The sequence below is a fragment of the Colossoma macropomum genome, unplaced genomic scaffold (assembly GCF_904425465.1).
Source record: "Colossoma macropomum unplaced genomic scaffold, Colossoma_macropomum, whole genome shotgun sequence".
In the NCBI taxonomy this organism is placed as follows: Eukaryota; Metazoa; Chordata; class Actinopteri; order Characiformes; family Serrasalmidae; genus Colossoma; species Colossoma macropomum.
In genome coordinates this window covers 41,027,863-41,049,258 of record NW_023494784.1, presented here as the reverse complement: position 1 = coordinate 41,049,258, position 21,396 = coordinate 41,027,863, and the positions used below count along the sequence as shown (strand labels likewise).

The 21,396-nt window shown below is 41.1% G+C and overlaps 1 protein-coding gene across 3 annotated transcripts in view; it reads right to left on the bottom strand.

The window, feature by feature from the left end:
• The window catches only part of ptpn4a (protein tyrosine phosphatase non-receptor type 4a), a 94,045-nt gene extending 73,078 nt beyond the window's left edge, over positions 1-20,967 (bottom strand). For 2 of the 3 annotated variants that reach the window (XM_036571629.1, XM_036571638.1), the window contains exon 1: positions 19,065-19,757. In XM_036571629.1, the coding sequence (XP_036427522.1) occupies positions 19,065-19,068 (4 nt within the window). In that variant the 5' untranslated portion in view covers positions 19,069-19,757. Of the gene's footprint in view, positions 1-19,064; positions 19,758-20,566 lie in introns of those variants that run through there. The other variant, XM_036571640.1, reaches the window with a different exon arrangement.
• Positions 20,968-21,396: the final 429 nt, after the last annotated feature.

Here is a 21,396-nt window from a genome sequence, read left to right as displayed (position 1 = left end):
TATATCTAAAAAACGCTCCAACCACAGCCTGTTTTGAATTCACTGTTTTTGTGCTTTCACAAAACCAATATATTTACATATATCCACCTATTCAGCCCACAGCAGTTTAGCCTCACCCACTCAAACTGAAGTTTGAAGGAGTGTTCTTCCTCACAACTGCCTTTTCAAAGAGGAACAATACAAGGCAGCCAATCAGAACAGAGGTTGTTTACATATATCCGTCTTGAAGACACAGTAACAAAAACAGCCTGTTTGACTGCAGGCGATAAAGATGGTTTGGAAACCGTCCGTGTAAAGATGGATTATAACTGGTACATAAACTGTCAAATATGGACCTTTTAAAGGCAGCAGACGGGCTACAAGAACCCAAGTGTAAAATCTGAGCCTGACTCGAGCCTAAAAGAAAGGGATACTCTTAAAAAAGATGGTTCTTCAAGGGTTCTTTAGTAAGGAAAATGGTTCTATGTTGAACCACGAACGCTCAAAGAACTCAAACCCAAAGTTTTTTTTTTTGTATAATGAAATGGTTCTTCAGATTAATGGAGAATGTGTTGTATATGGTTCTATATCTAACCTTTTTGAAAAGGGTTCTATATAGCACCAAAAAGGGTTCTTCTACTGTCACAATGTCAAGCGAGTAGCAACAGAAGAACTCTTTTATAGAAATACAGAATCATCTAAAGCACATTCTCCACTAGTCTGAAGAACCCCTTTAAGATGCAAAGAAGCCAGGGTTCTTTGAGTGTTCATGGTTCTAAATAGAACCATTTTCTTAACTAAAGAACCCTTGAAGAAACGTATCTGGACTGCACTTCATGTTACATAAAAGTGGTAAAAAAAAGCTTTTTTCAACATTTTAACTTCTGAATACTGCTGATTATTTCTCGAGTCCCGTCAGGTTGGTAAAAGTTTCTGAAGCTCTGCCGCGGACCCCGGGGGAGGGCGGGGCCGCCTGTGCCCTGGCAGAGTCCAGGTGGATCACGGGGGGGGGGCGTAAATCAGAGGCCAGCCAGTGACCATCTGTGGCGCAGTTGTTGGCTGTTTGTTTGAACCAAACTTTATTTTTGTAGAATAAACAGAGTCTTTTCCTCGTCTGCAAGCAGCCCACGCTGCTGCGCCGGGCCCACATAAACACTGCAATGTGCAGTTTGTGTGTTTTCACGGGGGTGGCGTTTCTCATGACTCAGGTGAGTACACAAGCACTGTGTCCACAAGAGCTCATAACCAGATCTCAACACACACATACACACACTTGTAGCCAGTCTCTGACAGAGGCTGACGCTTTTGCAGCCTCTGGCTACATTCGGCACGTCAACCACAAGCAGCTACTGGAGGAAGTTGAAAAGAAAAACGTTTTTTTCCCAGCTTGCCACCAGTTTGGATGTGGACAGGCTGAGGAAAACCTTGCTGATAGCAGGGAATCAAGCGCACTGCACCGCAAGGCCAGCTTTAAACACACGTTCTGGAGGAGAACTCCGACACCGCCCGTCAGCATCCCGACGCACAGCCTTTTCGGGATGAGTCAACACGAGCTGTTGATCCAGCTGAACTCCAGCATCGCAAAGCATTCCCAACGAGTAATCATCAAAGCTTATGCTAATCTCTTAATGAGCTTACCTGTTTCATCTTCGGAGTCACAGTAGACTCATCTGCAATCCATGAAACCACTATGACAGCCCAGCGTACCTAATCTCTTAATCCGACCTGGACTGATGTGGTGGAGCACGCAGCGCTTCATCCGTACACGCCGAGGCCCGAAGCGCAGCCGGACCGCGTTCTCTCGCTCGTTCTGCGGCTCATCAAAGACGGACCTGAGGCCAAACGGCAGCCTGTAATCTCAAAATTCACCGTTCGGTTCAAAGTTACGATAAACTCTCACAAAAAAAGCTGCCAAAAAGTGTTCTCTGCGGCGAAAACCCACCTCTGGCTCCTTAAAGAACCCGGCAATAGTACTGGGCATGCCACAAATAAGCCATGCGCTCTTAAAAATGGTGGTTCTTCAAGGGTTCTTTAGTAAAGAAAATGGTTCTGTATAGAACCGTGAACACTCAAAGAACCCTTTGCATGATTAAAGGATTCTTCGCATTGTGATTGATGGAGAACGTGCTGTAGATGGTTCTATATAGAACCTTTTCGAAAAGCGTTCAATTAGCACCGAAAAGGGCTCTTCTATTGTAACAAGTCTCACATCGTAATAGTAGAAGAACCCTTTTTGTGGCTACACAGAACCCTTTTCAAAAGGGTTACACGTAGAACCATTCACATCCTCCATCCATCTGAAGAACACTTTCCCGACACAAAGAGTCCTTTCTTCATTGAAAGGGTTCTTTGAATGTTCCTGGTTCAATATAGAACCATTTTCTTTACTAAAGAACCCTTGAAGAACCATCGTTTTTAAGTGTGTAGGTATTTTTGACAGGGAACTGTCCTACTTGACGTTGCCTTCATTCTCTTTTATATGCTGGACAGTTTGTGCTGGTCATCCTCTAGTCCTTCATCAGTGGTCACAGGACGCTGCCCACAGGACGCTGTTGGCTGGATATTTTTGGTTGGTGGACTATTCTCAGTCCAGCAGTGACACTGAGGTGTTCAAAAACTCCAGCAGCACTGCTGTGGCTGATCCACTCAGACCAGCGCAACACACATTAACACACCACCACCACGTCAGTGTTACTGCAGTACTGAGAATGATCCACCACCCAAATAGTACCTGCTCTGTGAGGGTCCATGGGGGTCCTGACCACTGAAGAACAGGGTAAAAGGGGGCTAACAAAGTATGCAGAGAAACAGATGGACTACAGTCTGTAACTGTAGAACTACAAAGTGCACCTATATAGTAAGTGGAGCTGATAAAATGGACAATGAGCGTAGAAACAAGGAGGTGGTCATAATGTTATGCCTGATCGGTGTATAACCTCTGCTCGGGACAGTAGACTTTCAGTCCGCTTGCCCAAAACGGAGTAAAAGTTCATGTTGAACTTTTATTTATTTATTTATTTAAAGTGATGGGTTTATATATGTTTTATCATCCTGTTATTACCATGTAATTGTCTTATTGCTTGTATTAGCAACATATATACAAAATAGCTGTTCCTGCACTTTCTGACTTCAATTCGGTCTTCCAAATTATCCTGGAACGGAACAAGCGGTGGCACTGAGCAGTAGTCTGAGCATCCAGATGTGTTTTTATTGTGTGCTGTGAGCATCCTGACCAACCTCAGACGTTCCAGATGTGCTTTTAATTTAATTTCCAGCTGAACTCACTGGGGATACGCGTCAGAGTTGTAAACGGGCGTCCTCGGTTTTAGCGTTTCGCTCGTCTTTGGCATCTGTTATAACACAGAGAGGCTCATGTAAACGTGTCTGTGAAGAAGTAGCAAGTCATTTGCATGCAGAAAAGGTCACAGAAAGGTCACTCAACCTGATTTGACCACTGACAAACTGGTGTGAACTCGGTAGTCAGTGGGAAACTTGCAGCGACTGACAAAACAACCCAATAATGCAAGAATCTGGTGAAGAAAAATGCTAAAATCTACTGTAGAAGACGGTTTTGTGATAAAAGCTTTGCCAGGACTGGAAACCACTGTCATAGAAAGGTTATTCAACCTGATTTGACCACTGACAAACTGGTGTGAACTTGATAGTCAGTAGGAAACTTGCAGCGACTGACAAAACAACAAAAAAAACAACCCAAAAAAAAGCTTTGCCAGGATTGGAAACCACTCAACCCTCGCAGGGGTCGAGACGAGAAAAGTGCTGTAATTATACAAACCGTCTGACTCCCGTGATGTAAAAATGAGCGTAAATAAAAGGTGGCAACACATACTTTTGCTCTACGTTCAGCTTTCAGTCTTTAATCCAAAGAGCTCAAGGGTACGACAGTGAAAACAACGGCTTCACTACCGCAGCACTCGTGCAGGGCACTTGCATGTCGAACTGCTCTACTTGCCCCCACATTCATCTCAGATTACAAAACACACGGCTCGGCTTTCAATGGAATCGCGGTGACTCATGGGCGCAAATATTTCAGCAGCAGATACAGCTTCCTCTTTCCTTCCAGACATGAGAACTTCATTCATTTATACTTAAAACGTCTCGTTGTCTCACTGACTCATGTCACAAGCCCTGAATTAACAATGACAGGGGAAAAAAAAGGGAGGCGGGCTATTTACGTCCGTCTGAAACGCACGGCAAACTGGCCAAGGAAACCAGCAGGAAGCTCAACAGCATGTTTAAGTGTGTTTTTTCCTCTCTGAAATCCTGAATTGCCACCACACTTCATGAAAAACCTCAACACAAGAAAAACCTCTGAGATTTTGTTATTTCTGAACTTCCATCTGGGCCGTTTTTTAAAATTTCACAGTTCAATCCACGGCTGAAAACATCCAGGACCGTGCAGAAATCAGAGACCACCCTTTCATTTACTTTCATTCCAGTCAAAACGTTCTTTAAGTGAGTGACTCATTTGTCGGTTTTAGAAAACAAGCAGGAAACATAGAAAATTAGCCTCAAGGCTGTCAGTAACTAACTTGCATACTCTTCATTTTTGTCCACCTACAGTCACTTTAATGTTCTCATTCACACAAGCAACTACCAAACGCACCTTACACAGATCAGGCAAAACATTATGACCACCTCCTTGTTTCTACGCTCATTGTCCATTTTATCAGCTCCACTTACTATATAGGTGCACTTTGTCGTTCTACAGTTACAGACTGTAGTCCATCTGTTTCTCTGCATACTTTGTTAGCCCCCTTTTACCCTGTTCTTCAGTGGTCAGGACCCCCATGGACCCTCACAGAGCAGGTAGTATTTGGGTGGTGGATCATTCTCAGCACTGCAGTAACACTGACGTGGTGGTGGTGTGTTAGTGTGTGTTGCGCTGGTCTGAGTGGATCAGACATAGCAGTGCTGCTGGAGTTTTTAAACACCTCAGTGTCACTGCTGGACTGAGAATAGTCCACCAACCAAAAATATCCAGCCAACAGCGTCCTGTGGGCAGCATCCTGTGACCACTGATGAAGGACTAGAGGATGACCAACACAAACTGTGCAGCAGCAGATGAGCTATCGTCTCTGACTTTACATCTACAAGGTAGACTGACAAGGTAGGAGTGTCTAATAGAGTGGACAGTGAGTGGACACTGTTTAAAAACTCCAGCAGCACTGCTGTGTCTGATCCACTCAGACCAGCGCAGCACACACTAACACACCACCACCACCACATACGTTTTTCACTCATGTGCATCTAAAAACCAAACATCTAAAAAGGAGATGTTTCTAAGGAGATTAGACAGAAGATGATCCACTTGCGTAAGAACCTGGCAACCACCTGGAAGACCTGGTAGACCACCAACGCTGTCCCCATCAGACAAACAGCACTTACAGCTTTCATCTTTGAGAAAATCTAGCCCTGCTCTGTCTTCAGACCTGAAAACATCCACAGGTGTTTCTGTCCATCCTTCCACTGTGAGAAGACGACTCAACGCTGTGGGTCTGAAAGGATGTGTAGCTGTTCAAGAAGCCCTCACTAGTCATGTTTACGTGCAGCCTAACAATCTGTTAATAATCCGACTAATAGCTTAATCAGAATAGACTAGTCCAATTGAGGCCATTCGGAATACAATTCCTATCCAATTAAACGAGGTGGGTAATCCTGTAAATAATCTGTTAAATAGAAGAATAATATCAGTGTAAACGCCTGAATCTGATTACATTCCCTATCGGAAAGTTTAAGTCCGTTCTGATCATGTTCGTCGCGTCATAGTGAAAGTTTATACCGTTCAACATGGCGGAGCAGAAACTGGTCTGCAGAGGAGACGAAGTTTATGCTCTGATCTTTAAAAGACGGCGGTGGGACGGACGTCCAGCTTATGTGTCTCAGAACACGACGTCTTCCTCTCGGCCTTCTTTAATAAGGACACGTGAAGGACGTTTTCCTGAGTCGGACATCATTTTAAAGTAATTAAACCACAAGCACTGCTCACTGCTGCTCGTCTCACTCTGACTGGACTCACGTGATGCTGGTTGTCATGGTAACGTCTACACTAAGTGGTTCTCTAACATGTGCGTAGGTCTGGATAGGACTGCTTGTAGTGAGCATGTAAACTGAGATTTTCATCAGACTGTTGAGTGGAGTGAGAATAAACACCTCAGTCTTAATCTGTAATCGGAATGTGTTCAATCAGATTGGCAAACATTTTGCATGTAAACACAGACACTGTGGAAAAGATCAACTGTGTGAAAAACGCTGAAACTGAGACGAGTAAGGTTTTATGGACTGGTGAGTAAATTTGTAAATTTGTCATTATTTGGATTGTGAGAAGCAGAAAATGCAGCCAACTTCTAAGACTGAACTTTGGAGGTTGTGGAAAACTATCCCAGCAGATTTCTCTGAAAAACTCAAAGCATGGAAAGAATGGAAGCTGTAATAAAAGCAAAAAGGTGGACACAGTAAATAGTGAAAAAAAAAAAGAAAAAACTTATATTACTTATATGTAGCTGTGGAGACGTCAGTGTGATTTACCATTAAATAAACATTTCCTGCATTTTCCTGACGCTGAAAAGCTAATACTGGCTGTGCTGACTGGCTATTCTGACTGGAAGTTAATAAATGAGGGTGTTCTCTGACTTTTGCACAGCACTGTTTGTACACGTGTAGTTCCATTTACTCAGTTCTTCTCAGTACTTGAGTAAAGTTTTGATTCCATTTCAGTCTTTTTTTGTGTTTAATTTAACTCTGTTGTGTTGGATCAGCTCCTGCACTGCTTTGTGACTTTTCACACCGATGACTTTCAAGTTTTGTCGTTTTATTTTAGATCAAAAGGCTCTGAGAAAAGAATTCAACCAACTTCAGTTTCTAGACCAGGGGTGTCAAACCCGGCCACTAAAAAGGCCAGCTGTGTTTTATTTCATTTCTACTTAACATTTTGCCACTGTTTATTCAAAATACGCCAAAATTGCAACAGCAAAACGGGCATCAAATACTTGATAAAAATTCTTAATAAAATTCTTAATAAAAATCAAATTGTTTTAGGTAGTTTTTCTTAAAACTGCCTATTTGCATGAACTAGACAACAGGCAGCTTTTCTTTTTGTGTAAGCGCTGGCCAAAGATATCCATACCTAGATGCCGCATTGTCTGTTGTTCCCTATCTGAGGCGACAGGTCTGTGCGTCCGCCATATTGGAGAGGTCAAGATCCGCTTGTGAACAAATTCACTTGTATTGAGAAACGATGAGTCTCAGGATTAAATCGGCCACAACTTCCTTAATACTCAACCGATTTTCACCAAGTTTTGTTATAACCCTCAGACATGGATTAATCTAGGCTGCACGGATCTGCTCTCGGTAGCTTTTATTACTTTAATAACTGATCGCGCTAATTAGCCATCCAGACCAGCAGGAAAGTATTCAATTTCCACCTGACGTTAAAAACTGAGTTTAGCACGAGAAACACAATCAGACACACCAGCAAATCCATCAAAGTGTGAATCTCTTCTAATCTTAATACACATAAAAATAAAATAAATCCCCCAAAACACAGTAAGAAGGACGAAGCTAAAGTTGGCTTCCTATTCGCCAGCTTCTTGTTCGGGTTTTCCCATTCCACCTTAAATGGTGCAGCTGTTAGGAAATTCTAACAAGATGCTGGCTGATGCACCATTTAAGGTGGAATGGGAAAATTCAAACAAGAAGCTGGCAAAAGAAGCTTCAGCTTGGCGTAAGAAGGTCCTGAAGTTAATCTATGATGAATATCTACACTGACAAAGGAACGCTATAACCTACCAAGCTGCAAAGCTTTAACCATCACTGTAAATGAATAACTACTGCATAACGTTAAGACTCCTGTATAGACTATTAAATAAAACAAGCTTAATATAAAACCAGAGGAAAAACAAATCACACCAACAGGTTCTCTGTGCCTCACCAACCACACGACCATATCTACACATAAACATCACACATATATGAGCGTGGATCGCTGCGTTCCCTCCGTTATATAATCCAATCCCACTTTCTGAGTCAATATTCTTGAAATAGTGTCATTTCAGACAGTATCTTTCTTAAACTGCTGCTCTGTAATGCTACAGAATGCAGTATAGCAGCCCACAGACTGTTGTTGGGGGAAGGGGGTCAGAGCACAATGCATGCTGGGGACTGTAGTGCATCTCAGGGTGAAATGGGCTAATAGGAATAGCAAATTTAAATAATTTCGCAGGCCGAGCAGGACTGTGTCACGGGCCTGACTTGACCCGCAGGCCTTATGTTTGACACATAGGTGAGAGATGCTATGAAGTTCCACTGCAGTTCCTCAGTACTTAAGTATTTTTTTAAGCTGCTGCTTTTGTACGTCTACTCAAGCTGGTGTTGGGCACGTATAACAATGTTTTTACTAGAGTACGGGTTTTGGCTGCTCCTCCCAATTCACTGGTACCCAAGTACTGGAATTTCTGCTCCACTGAAGTTCTACCAGGCTCGTTTTTTTTTTTTGTTTCGTTCTCTGCAGCTTATTTACTCTCCGGCTGTTATGTCAGGGTTGGGTTACGGCTCACTGATAGTTACAGAAAAAGAAACAGCATCTGTTTCAGTGGCGCGGCCTGCAGCTCCTGACCTTTCCTGACTTCACCTCAGGGTGACCACGAGGGTCTGTAATCGGAAACCCTCACAGAAGTACAAGTACACTACACGACTTTTAAAACCCTCACCCATTTAAAAAAAAACACAAACAGCATTATAAACTTAACATCGTTTTTAAAAGACTTCTGTTATTTTGTGAGGAGCTGCACATTAGAAGAAAAAGTGAAAAGAGGACACAACACACGAGTTAACGTGACACAAACAAAACTAAACTGGACAGGACCTGTTTGTGTTTTTATGCATGTAAATGCGCAAACTGGAGACGAATATGAGGTTAAAACACAGAGATCACAGCCAGAGCTGGAGAAATATTTTATATGATCTGGCTGCTGACTTGAAATTGTAAAGAGAATGACGATTTAGTCTGAACTCAACGAGCAGCTCCTCGGTTTCCACAGCCCGCTGCTCACGCGGCGGAGCGCACGCACTTCTCCTTTCACTTTTTTGCTTCTCCAAGGCTGCGTTTACACAGCAGGTAAGAGGCCCAAATCCAATCTTTTTCATCATATGTGACAGATGTGAATCTGTATCAGTGTAAACAGATAAACACACTGAATCTGACATTTTCAATTCCGATTAGAGACGCTTTCATATGTGGTACTGAAATCCGATACGTATCCGATCTGCGGCGATGCGAATCAGTCTGAACAGCCAGATCGGAATTCATGCGACTTTTACATCAATCCAACTGGACATTCGTCATAATTTTGCGCTGCTGAGACTCGTAAACATTTAGGCTGATGTAGGGCTGGGCGATAAAACGATAACGATAAGTATCGCGATATAAATTTTCCTCGATAGAGCGATACGACATGTTCGATAAATGTTCGATATAATACACCGCTCTCACACTTCCACGTTCAGCGAAAGCCTTGGTGGTGTTTTCTACTGCAAGGAAAGCGATTTAAACTAAAGTAAACTGAGGAAGCTGTGAGGCATTGGAGAGCGGGAGAGCGCTAGCTTTCCAGGCTAGCTGTTTTTAGCAGCTGGCTAACTTGAAGCAGCGCTCCGTCACTCCACAACACGGAGAATTGATGATACTGTAGATCAAACAAGACACAAAAGCACCGCTTTCAGTTTAAACGTACCTAAAAGGAGGACTCCGTTTGTCTGGTGTTGATATTTTGCGGTTCATCCCTTAAACCACTACAATTGAATATCCAGTCGTCTAGCTGGTGTCTGAATACTGTGATGTCATGTGTAGCGGGGTAGCCGAGCGCTCGGCACCAGCTAAACATAATCTGTTTTCTTTCTTAAATTATGACTATTACAAAATAGCCGTGCTTTTCCAGCTGGTAAAAACAGCTCAGCAGACACTCTCTCCCACTCTGCCATGACAGATCTGTGAAATGTTCCACTGTTTGGTGAGTGTTTGTCGTGTTCAGACCATAAAGGATAGTTTAAAACAGCAATTAACCCCCCAGGAGCAAAAATCAGCCTTCAAACTTGAAAGAAATAATGATGACATTTATCGCGGTATGTATCGATATCGAACGATATGAATTTTGTTTATCGTGATAACATTTTTGGCCATATCGCCCAGCTCTAGGCTGACGTTTCTGTTCCAAAAAATCAGAAGAGACTCTTCAAACCGCTCCGTGTTCGAAGAGACCCATAGGGGAACGAGGCTGCAGCCTCAAGAAAAAGTTTCATAAATCTGAGGACACGAACCAAAGAAGTGGCCGTGGCCGAATAACGTGCCCTTCTTACGGTGAACACATTCTGAGCCCAGCTGCCAGTCAATGAAGCTTCATTATCGCTCCTGTGATGCTGGCGAAAACGAAACCGAAACCTCCGGGAGCGACTGGCACTCGCTGTCCGTCATGACTGTTTCCCTCCACGTGAAGCTCTCTTCTTTTGCATATGCGGGTCGGTTTAGGAGCTGATCTGTTCAGACTGATGTCGCATGAAGGTCACATTTAAAAGATGCTGTGAACAGCCAAACAAAGAAATCGGATTTGGTGAGAAAATCAGATTTAGGCCACTTTTACCTGCTGCGTAAATGTAGCCTAAATGCTGCTGACTTGCAGTAATGAGGGTATAACGTTAACAGCTCTTACTGAGCGGCATTCGCCATGTCTTTATTCTCTGCTCTGGTCGGCCCCACGAGCAGCCACTACGGAGGTGCTGACAGAGCTCTCTGCACACATAACACCCATGACAACACTACTAATCATACATCCTGTAACACCTCTGGAGGTTTTCCGTAGTAAGGTGAGGCAGAGAGAAGCGCCAGAATGACATTTCATGCATTTCCCGTGGTGGGCAAGTCTCCTCTTGATCCAGCCTACAGCTCAGTCTTTATTCGAATGAGCTCAGTCCTGATAGAGTCAGAGTCATCACTCAGCGTGAGGGGAGCTACGTAATTGGACAGGAATACCTCACTAAGGCCATTCAGCAAATCTCTAGCTAGCCTTACGGGTCCAGATGTGACTACAAACCTGTTAAAGTGGTGCTAAATAGCATCAGCTGCTCTTTTCCACCAAAGAAGGCAGCACAAAAAGACTACTGCAGCCGGCTAAAGGCTACCGCACTCCAGACGAGAAGCTCTGCGGCCCGGCGACAGAGATTCTCTGGGGTTGGGCAGCAAAAAGTGCAGCTATAGCACATAGAAAAGCACCAGTGATCATCAAAATCAAGGGCATTTGTACTCTACCTCATATAGATTTAATAGTATAAAATTTTCAACATCATTTAGTGAATTTTAGGTTTGGTATCAAAGTCTAAAAATTATTCCAGATAAAAAGTTAGTGAAATATGATGGCGCTAGACTAGTAATGTTAGCTGAGATAAAAACAGGAGATTAAAATTTAAGTTGATGTTAAAAGGCTGCATTATCTGCTCGAGACAGCGGCGTGTGGCAGCACTGAATGACCTTCTTATTTGCTAATGCTGCTTTAAAACATCTAAAGAAGTTAGACTTCTATACAGCACCAAAATGACCTTCTAGTGTTACAAGTTTGACATCGTAACAACAGCGGAACCCTTTTTTGGTGCTATTTAGAACCACATATATGAGAGAGTGGGACGGTCCTCTCTATTTGTAAGAAGGGAAACACACTGGATACTGTTTATCTAAGAGACTCTTGTCGGTCAGATGCCAGAGTATATTCCCTCCATGCTCACTGTAAAGGATACACGTTACAAAACCCGCTCAGATGATTTTATTTCACTTGAGGTTCCTCGAGTTTTCACTGAGCTGGTAAAACTGCCTTTAGCTATGGGGCACCAGCGAGCTGGAACAAGGTACAAGGTACCCTAAAGCTCGACTCGCTCGTTTCTCCCAGGGTTTCTAAAATTTTACTTTCGAATTACTTTAGTTCTGTTTGTAACTGTTTTAGCTGAATATTTTATTTATCAATTTATTTTTATCTTTATTTTTCCATTTTACATAGTTATTATTTTTATATATTTTTACTCAATTTTTTAACATTTTACTGTTTCTTCTTCTTATTATTATTATACAAACACTTTTATTGTTCTGTATTTCTTTTATATTTTTAAACATTTATTATTTTATCTTTACTTTGGAGTCTTAATTTTTTTCCATTTCATGTACTGTTATTATTTTTAGATATTTTTCTCATATTTTATTGTTTTTTTTATTGTTGTTTTACTGTTTCTTCTTTTTATTATTATTATTATTATTATTATTATTATTACATACAATTTCTTTTATCGTTGTGTATTTCTTAAATTTTTTAATTTTTTTTTTTTATTATTTTATCTTTACTTTGGAATCTTTACTTTAACAACCTTAATTTGTTGTGTATTTCTCGGCTACGTTAAAAATGAGGACCCCCTCTATGTAAACCAGAGCATAAATAAAGAATGATGATGATATACAACACATTCTCCACCAACCTGAAGAACCACTGAATAACACGGTTCTATGCAGAATGTCTGTCTTTACTAAAGAATCATCTTTTTTAAAGAACCTTGAAGAACTTTTTGAGTGTGGGTTAAAATTTAAAAACAAATTGCAGCTTTTGTGATGTGAAAATTGTATTAAATTGCATTTTCGTTATATAAACGCTTCATCTTTCAGTTTAGTTTAGTTTTCCATGACATGGGCTCATAAAAAGTAACTTAAACAGCTGCGCAAAAACGACATTAAGCACAAGACTATTCAGTCAATTTCATTAACGTATTGAAACTCGCTTTGTTCTCACTCTATGTCTACTTTCCCACATTTAAAGTCATGAATGGGAAACCACCACTCGTTCTCCTTTCACAGTAAACAATACATGAAATTTTGAAGTTTTGATTTCAGGCTCACTTCAAGCCAAATTCCCCCACGGTTATCACTAGATGTGTATTCCTGTTACAAAATGACATCTGGCCCCATCAGACTGACCTCCAGCTCTAGTATAACAAGCACTTTTAAAGCCATGACTTACACAATATATTGACTTGGGAAACAAAAAAGCCTGCAAAGCTGATCTTATGAACAAAACTCAATCGATTCACCAACCGTACCACCTCCCTCCGAAATGACAGCTGCTGTCTCATCGCAAAACATCACACGACTCATTTCCTTAAGTGTTTTTTTTTCAAACAGTATATTATTATATATGTTAGAATTAGAATAAATTAATTTCTGAATTAATAAATGCATTTGTTCTATTCTAACGTATGTAGTAATAAATGACCAATAGAAATCAGATTGTAGAAGCAACACAACACAACATAATCTATTTTAGACTGAAAAACAAACCGACAAACAAATAAACTAAAGTTCAGCCAGGCTAATTCTGGCCTGGTTATTACTGTGAGCCAAACTGTGCAAAACTACAGGGTGGGAAATACTCTGTCCAGCTCTGCTCTTCAGGACCAGTACAGTCTATAACTACAGAACCAGTTTCTGTAGGTTTACAAATACAGCAAAATCAATAAAATCTATAAAAGATATTTTAGCACAATAAACCAGCATCACCTGAACTTTCTGCTCTTCTGGAGTGCAATAAATACATCAAGGATCCATTTGAGTTATGGGTCAAATCTGAACAGTATCTGCCGATACCAATACGACTCTAATATTATTGTACATTCCTGTCTATAAGATTGTCTATAAATTTTAGATTTTAAATTCTGAGCTCCAATAGTTTATGATACCAGAGCTTTACTGACTGAAATAACGATCAGCTCTCAGGTATCATATTTCTTAAACTCAAATAAACAAACAGAAACTCAAACAACAAACAAAAATAACTAAATAACACACTGTAGCATTTTCACCAAAACAGATGCTTCAAGTTGTTCACATCAGCCAATACTACCAGCCAACATCCGTCAGGCCCTAATGTTTATGATATTTTCATACTATTTTATTACAGTATTCTATGGTAGAGTATTCTATGGTGTGGTACTTTATCTAATACCAAACACAGCCTTCCAAATTAGAGCTGGATGATACAGCAAAAATGTAATATCACGATACTTCAAGAACTTTTCACGACCCACAATATCTAAATCGAATATCTAATATTGATTTGGAGAAAATATCTGATCGCAATTTTCCTGATCAATATTGCGATTGTGATTTAAATGCAGTAATTTTCTATAAATTAATTTCCAAGTTTTTTTTTTTCCAGACTATCAACGTTTTCTGGCATAAAGTTTGAACGCTGAGTGCGCCAGACTATCAGTTAGTTATGGTTGTGATGTAACTTATACAGAACATGGGTGTTTGTTGCTTCTGATTGGTCTAACTCACCTACAGGCAGCTCACAAGCTCCATGTTATTAGTTTAAATTTGTTCAATTTAAAAGTTAAGACATCACTGTAGATAATGTAGCATATAATTAACATTGCAGCTCTTGCGATTTGAAAATTGCACTCGTTCAAACTGCGATTTTGATGTAACAACGATTAATCTTTCAGCTCTAAGATAAAGTAGTGCTGATGACGATAAACAGAGCGATTCAAAAGATTAATCCGATTTTAAACCACCGTATTTTTACACCATGAGGCGCCTAGGAACCAATCACAATCCTATTGTAAGAGGGGGTCATAGAGTCTCTGACTGTCAGTGGAAGACGACTCCCTTCAGTCTGAGAGGAGATGAGACCCCTGAGCGGAAAGCGTTCTGCGTTCTCCACTTCAATAAGAGTGAATCCGTCATAAATGTGCAGCTCAGAGCGTTCGTCGTTGGTTCCACAACACTGGATGATCTCCGAAATCGCACTGAAAGAGCCGTGAGTGCAGCGACACCCGACATGCTCAATCCAGTATGGGATGAATTTGACTATGGTGTTGATGTTGTCGGTACAGCTGGAGGAGGTTCATACTGAGACCTTGTAAAATTACATAATAAACTTTATGCCCATTTAAACCATTTACAGTTTACTGCACTGATCTGTAACGATTTACAAGGGAAATAAATCACTTTGAAATCGGATGAATCTTTCTGAATCACCCTGTATTGTCATGCTGCCCAACTCTACCCCAAACGGTCAACAGTTAGCAGTGCAGACCCCTCAGACAGGCTCAGTCAGACATTTAGGCTTCCAGTCTTAAAGTGGGCAGGTGTTACCCTCCCAAATGTCCAGACACCTGCCTTCATTTACCCTCTCCGCTCACCCCCCTCCAGCCGGCTCTACGCGCCTCCGGCTCAGGTGCATGTCAGTGTGCGCCAGGCCTCTCACCGCAGGCTATCGTCTTCCAACAGCTGACTCCCCAAAACCGCCAGCAAATGGTCCTGCATAAAATTAACCCCTTCAAAATGGGCTGGGAATGCGCCGTCAGCTCAAACGCAGGAGCACCCTGAATTTCAAAACGCTGACCAGCCAAGCTTTAAGTTTTAAAGGGCAATTCCACCTATTTTTAAGAATTTCAGAGTGATTTAATGTGAAGCGCTCTGATCTAAAGAAAAGTCATTGTTCACAGTGGTGGTGATGGGAACCAGACGTCCGAGGAGTTCAATGCCTCTAAAATCTACCTCACAGAACATCATTACAAGAAATTAGAGGTTGGAGATACGGCAGAAATGTATGTTTTTTTTAGATACACAATTTTTTTTGACATCTAATAAGTTGAAACAGACAAAGTAGTGCCACCTTTTAAAAATACTATCAGAAACTAGAGAAACAATAATTCATCGGTTAATCGATCAGTTGTCGACTATTAAATTAATTGTCAACTGTTTTGGTAATCGATTCATCGGTTTGAGCGATTAAGAAAGAAAAAAGTCAAATTTCTCTGATTCCCGCTTCTTAAATTTTAATATTTTGTGGTTTCTTTACTCCTCTGTGACACCAAACTGAGCATCTTTGGGGTGGGGACAAAAAATAAATAAATAAATAAATAAAAGACATTTGAGGACGTCGTCTTGGGCTTTGGAAAACACTTAACATTTTTCACCATTTTATAGACCAAACAACTAATCGATTAATCTAGAAAATAATCTCGAAAATAATAAGAAAATAATAACCTATGAATCCAATTATTTTTATTTTACATTTCACACACTGTGCTTCACTGAATCCAATTAAACAAGCCTAATTAAGATCTTTTTTAATAAAACGTACAGTTGAGAAGTGTCTTTTCTTACTGACGAGGTCAACAATACGCTCAGAAAGGCATGATATATAGTGACGTAATTTGCCACAATAATAATAAACACCGCCACGCTGCCCAGCCATTCATGAAACGTTATAAATAAGCTGCCTGAGCTCTGAGACGTTGTTTTATGATAGTTTAGAGATCAAGTTTTGGCCTATATGTATATTTTCTTCAATCCATTCACGGCAGAGAGGTACACACGTCACCAACATTAGATATAAAAGCTCAGAAGACGTTTAGGTTCTCTGGTGGTTTTAGATAGTAAATAAAATGGCTATATTTGTGTTAGAAAACATCATGACCCCTGGTTCCTATCGCCACCACTGTAAAGATATCTTAAGACCTATTCGGACGAGATTAGTTTTACATACGGAGGTGGGGTGATGTTAATATAATGGTGAATTTAATCCTGTTAAAATCCCACTTCAGTAACGATTCTGGGGCCTCTTACCTTCCATAAAACAAGCTGCGGAAATAACCTCAGCTTATATTAATCCAGTGTGAATCGACATGCCATAAAAACGGTGTCATATTCTGTGCAAAAGGAGTTTATTAACCTTCTTAACTCCTTGGAACCACCGGTGGTTCCAAAATGCACTTCGTCATATTTTTAATAACTTTCATATTTCATAAGCTACATTCTAAAGGTGGGGGTCGTATGAGAGCTGTAACTGTCTTCTTTCTAGTCAAATAGATGGGTGATGTAATTTTAAACCCTTATAATAAAAGAAGCTGAACTCACAAGTTTTTGTCTACTGAAAGTCGACCCATTTTTCCACAAATCTGAGCTATAAACTATAAACAGACGGCGTCTCTTCAGTGATCTGCTCTGTAAAAATTATTTTTATAAAAAAATACAAAGAGTGTCTAAGATTTTTGGCTTTCAGCAGTAAATTGTAAGCATATAGCGATATGTTTGTGATCATAAAACACATTTTCTATTAATTTGAGGGGAGATTTTACAAAAGAAAAAAATCTACATTTATTTCATGCAGTTACTGAATAATTTGCCTTACGATTTGGGCATGTAAATTCAGATGGACAAACCGAAATATACCCACGAGCATAAGTATGGAGGCTCAAAGAAGCGTTAGTCATGTTCTCTGTGGGTCAAATCAAGCCGATATGTAACGTCACTTAACAATAAACAATATATAATATTTATTTTTCAGACATCTGATCATTTGGAACAGAGAAAAGCGAGCCAGTAGTGCTACGTCTTAAAAAACACGGTCAAAAACTGTGATTTTTATTCAATATTTTACATACTGTGTTGCTCTAAATCCAATTAAATGGGACTAATTTTGCTCTCTTCACAATGAAACAGGCAGTTGCTCAGTTGAGTCCAGTCGAGATCCACAACATATTCAGAAAAGCATATTAAATTATACTGTGACCATTTATCACAATAATGATATCCATCATCTAAGCTGCTCATCCTTCTGGGTCACTGGGGGGAGCCTATCCCAGCGTTCATCAGGCGGAAGGCAGGAAACACCCTGGACAGGTCACCAGTCCATCACAGGGCACAATAATGATATATATTATTACACTGCCCGGCAGTAATGTTACGGTCCTATCTCACATGCACAACTATATGTAGAGCTCACTTACATCAGTTTTAAAGACATATTACACATCCATTTTCATGTTTCGTTTAATTTACTCCAAGTGATAAAGTGAGGTTGGAAAAATGGTCTGAATTCTGACTGTATTTGGCACATAAATCCAGAAAATGTTATAAGTGGAACAAGAAAAGTGAAGAATATGGGCCCTTTAAATAGACACAGTCCCTTAGTCGGTCCCTAAATACACTCCAATACAAACCAACCAAGTCAAACCAACCACTGCATTTCAAAGCACCCACCTCACTTCAATAGCTGAAACATAACTCAGCCTGCTTTCCATGTAGTTACTGAATAATAAGCTTTGAGGTGCATTAAGTCTAGGATTTCAATGGTGCCCAACACCAGCTATGGAGATCCACCACGCTGCAGCGTTGGGTTCCAGCGCCGAATCAGGGCAAACAGCCGAGGTCTCATATTAAAGTTCACCTGACATTAAAGTTAAGGATGATGTCACCTAAACACAGCCAGGAACTGACTCAATCGATCAATCAATCCAAATCAATGAATCATCTCTTCCCTATAAACACACCTTCAGCATTTCCAAGGGTCACCGACTGCCACTGCTCAGGGCGTGCTCTCAACACGGACTTAAAAAAGGACATTTTTAGGCCTGTGCCAGGTTAAAATAGCCCACTTTCCCAACAAACAAGAAACACAATGCATGGAAATCCATCACACAGTGGCCGAGCGAGCTGACAAGCTCAGGGTAAGCAAGTTCAAAGGATCCATATCATCAAAAACTAAACTTCTCACATCACATCGCTGTTGAGTACAATGACTTGTACTCAATATTTTACACGCTGTGCTGCACTAAAACCAATTAAACTCCAATGAAAGACAAATTATGCTCTTTTTAATCAAACATACAGTTGGGAAGTGAGTTTTTAGTATTGATGATATCCATGATATGCTCAGAAAAGCACAGTGCGACATACTGTGATGCGGAACAAAACCTCGTACCTCCAAAATGGTAACTTTACAGGAGAAGGAAAAAACATACTCTACTTTTAATGCAAGTCAATGGAACCAGAAATTTTTCTAAGTCATTTTCAGCCGTTTCTTTTGGTCCATTCTTCATAAAATTTAAACACAATGTAAAGAGCAACGGGCATTTTCAAAATATGTCGAAAACTGAAAAACAAAAAATGAGATACGAGGTTTTGTTCCGGCAGCAGCGAAATTTATTCACAGAATTTATTCCGTCAACTCAGCCAAGAGCAGTTTAGCCCCACCCACTCATAATGAAGTTACAAGGAGTGTTTCAGCCCGAGCTGCTTTGCATTGCTTTGCGTATGAAGCCCAGTCGTCTCTTATCGGCTGACGTTCCGTCAAATATTCCACTCTGTTAAACTTTTCCAGCGGACAGCAGAGTCATTTTCATGCACTGTGCTGGTATCTGTCGCCCGTCAAAGCTTCGTTTGCACTGAAATCAATGGCGAGACGTGTTTTGACAGATACAAAAAGCTTAAAGCAAGCAGAACAGAGGTCATTTACACGTATCGGTCTTAAAGGCACAGTAACAAAAACAGGCTATTTAATTCCAAGGGATAAAGAGAGGTTGGAAAACGTTCACGGCCCTTTAATGAGACCAGCCGTCCAGTCTGCCTCTGTCACTAACATACTGTAACTGTTTAAAGGGGAACTCCACTGATATTACCAAAATCCTACATCATTTCATGGCAGAGATGTAAACAAAGGCTTTCAGAGCGGTTTGGCGTGAAATGCTCAGTTACAGAGAACCTACAGAGTCAGATCTGTTCACAGTGGTGGTGACAGGAAACAGACGATCACCTTTAAAACCTCCCTCACAGAAAGTTACGACATCAAACGGTTATGAATTCACCGCCTGATATCTAACACGTTGTTTTATCACAGTTTTGAGACGAAGGTTCGGCTTGAAATGCATTTTAATCCATTTATTTTAATCCATTTATGGCAGAGGGCGGTGTAAGGCAAAACAGTCCACGAAGAAAACTTACTTTTTTCAGATTTTTCACTATTTTACCATCATCAACATTACATGTAAAAGCTTAGAAGACACGTGTAAGTTCACTGGTGGTTTTGGAAGGTACATAAAATGTGTTGTGGTCACTGTGACCCCTGGTTCCCATCACCAGCACTGTAAAGAGAGTCTGTACGTTTCTCTACAGTGAACCGTTTCACACCAAACCACTCCGAATGACTCTGTTTACATTCAAGTTATGCAGGAATTTTGAATTTTGGGTAGAATTCCCCTTTAGAAACGTCGCTAGTGGCTAACTTACCCCGTGTGTGTGTATATATATATATATATATATATATATATATATATAATATAATACAGCCCCCCATCCCACCGTGTTGTTTTAAGGCAGCTGTCTGTTTTTGTTAAAGGCATAAATGCTGAATTATCGCCCAGAGTAACGTTACCGGAGAGCCTGCGGGTCGAAGACGAAGCTGGTCAGTTTCTTATTCGAACTGTCCCGTTCCACCTTAAATAGCGCAGGCGCCAGAATGTAACTGCTGCACCATTTAAGGTGGAACGGGACAATTCGAACAGGCAACTGACTTCAGCTTCTTCAGCTTCGCGTTTCTCCGTGACCTAAAAACTTTATTAACCTGCGCAGCTGGCGAGGTTACGGTTAGCCAGTTTAGCTTAGCTTAGCAGCCGTTTCTCCCCGATACTGACACCGAGAGAGAGGCGAGCAGCCCGACTTCAGCTTCTCATTCCTTCGAGTTCACTTCAGACAAAACCTTACCGTCATAAACTGCTCCAGGGGTGTCCAGGATTGAGGAAACTGGTGTTTTATTTCTTTCCGAGGCGAAAAAATAAATGAATACAAATTCTGGGGGGAGTTCCCGGCTCAAACCGCCCACAGCGAGCACAGCGAGCCCCAACGAGACTTCATCCCCGATACGGTCGCCCCGAGGCGGCTACACGTCGCTTTAATCCGCGGGGCCTCTCGGTGAAGAATATGGGAGGAAAATAACACGTAAAAACACAAAAAATAATATCCGGCATCGGCTGAACCACTCAAGCAGCCAGGCAGAGCGAATTTACAATCCACAGCGAGGAGAAAAGCGACGAAAAAGAGGCTGAAGGAGGAGGAGGAGAGAGACGCGTCTCAGACCGCTGGCTGTTGTTTCGTGTGTCCGCTCGCCCAGCGCTCTGAGGCGGATAAACGTGGAGCAAATCTCCGCAGCGCCGCCAGCGCACGGGGGTGCAGTCACAGCCCCGGGATGAGTCCCAGTCAGAGGAAGGGGGTGGGTTTATGGTTTTAAAGGGAAAACCCACCGAATTTTCACAATTTCTGAATAATTCAGCCCTTGAGATGTAAACAAGGTCTTTCAGAGGGGTTTGGTGTGAAATGCTCCGTTCTAGAGAAATTTAGAGTCGGAATTGTTCACAGTGGTGGTGATAGGAACCAGACGTCCACCTCTAAAAGCTCCCTCACAGAAAGTTATTACATGTAATTGTCACATATATGCTGCCTGATGTCTGAGGCATAGGTTTATAATGGTTTTGTGAAAAATATTTGACTGAAAATGTATTGTAATCCATTTATTTTAATCCATTCGCGGTGGAGGG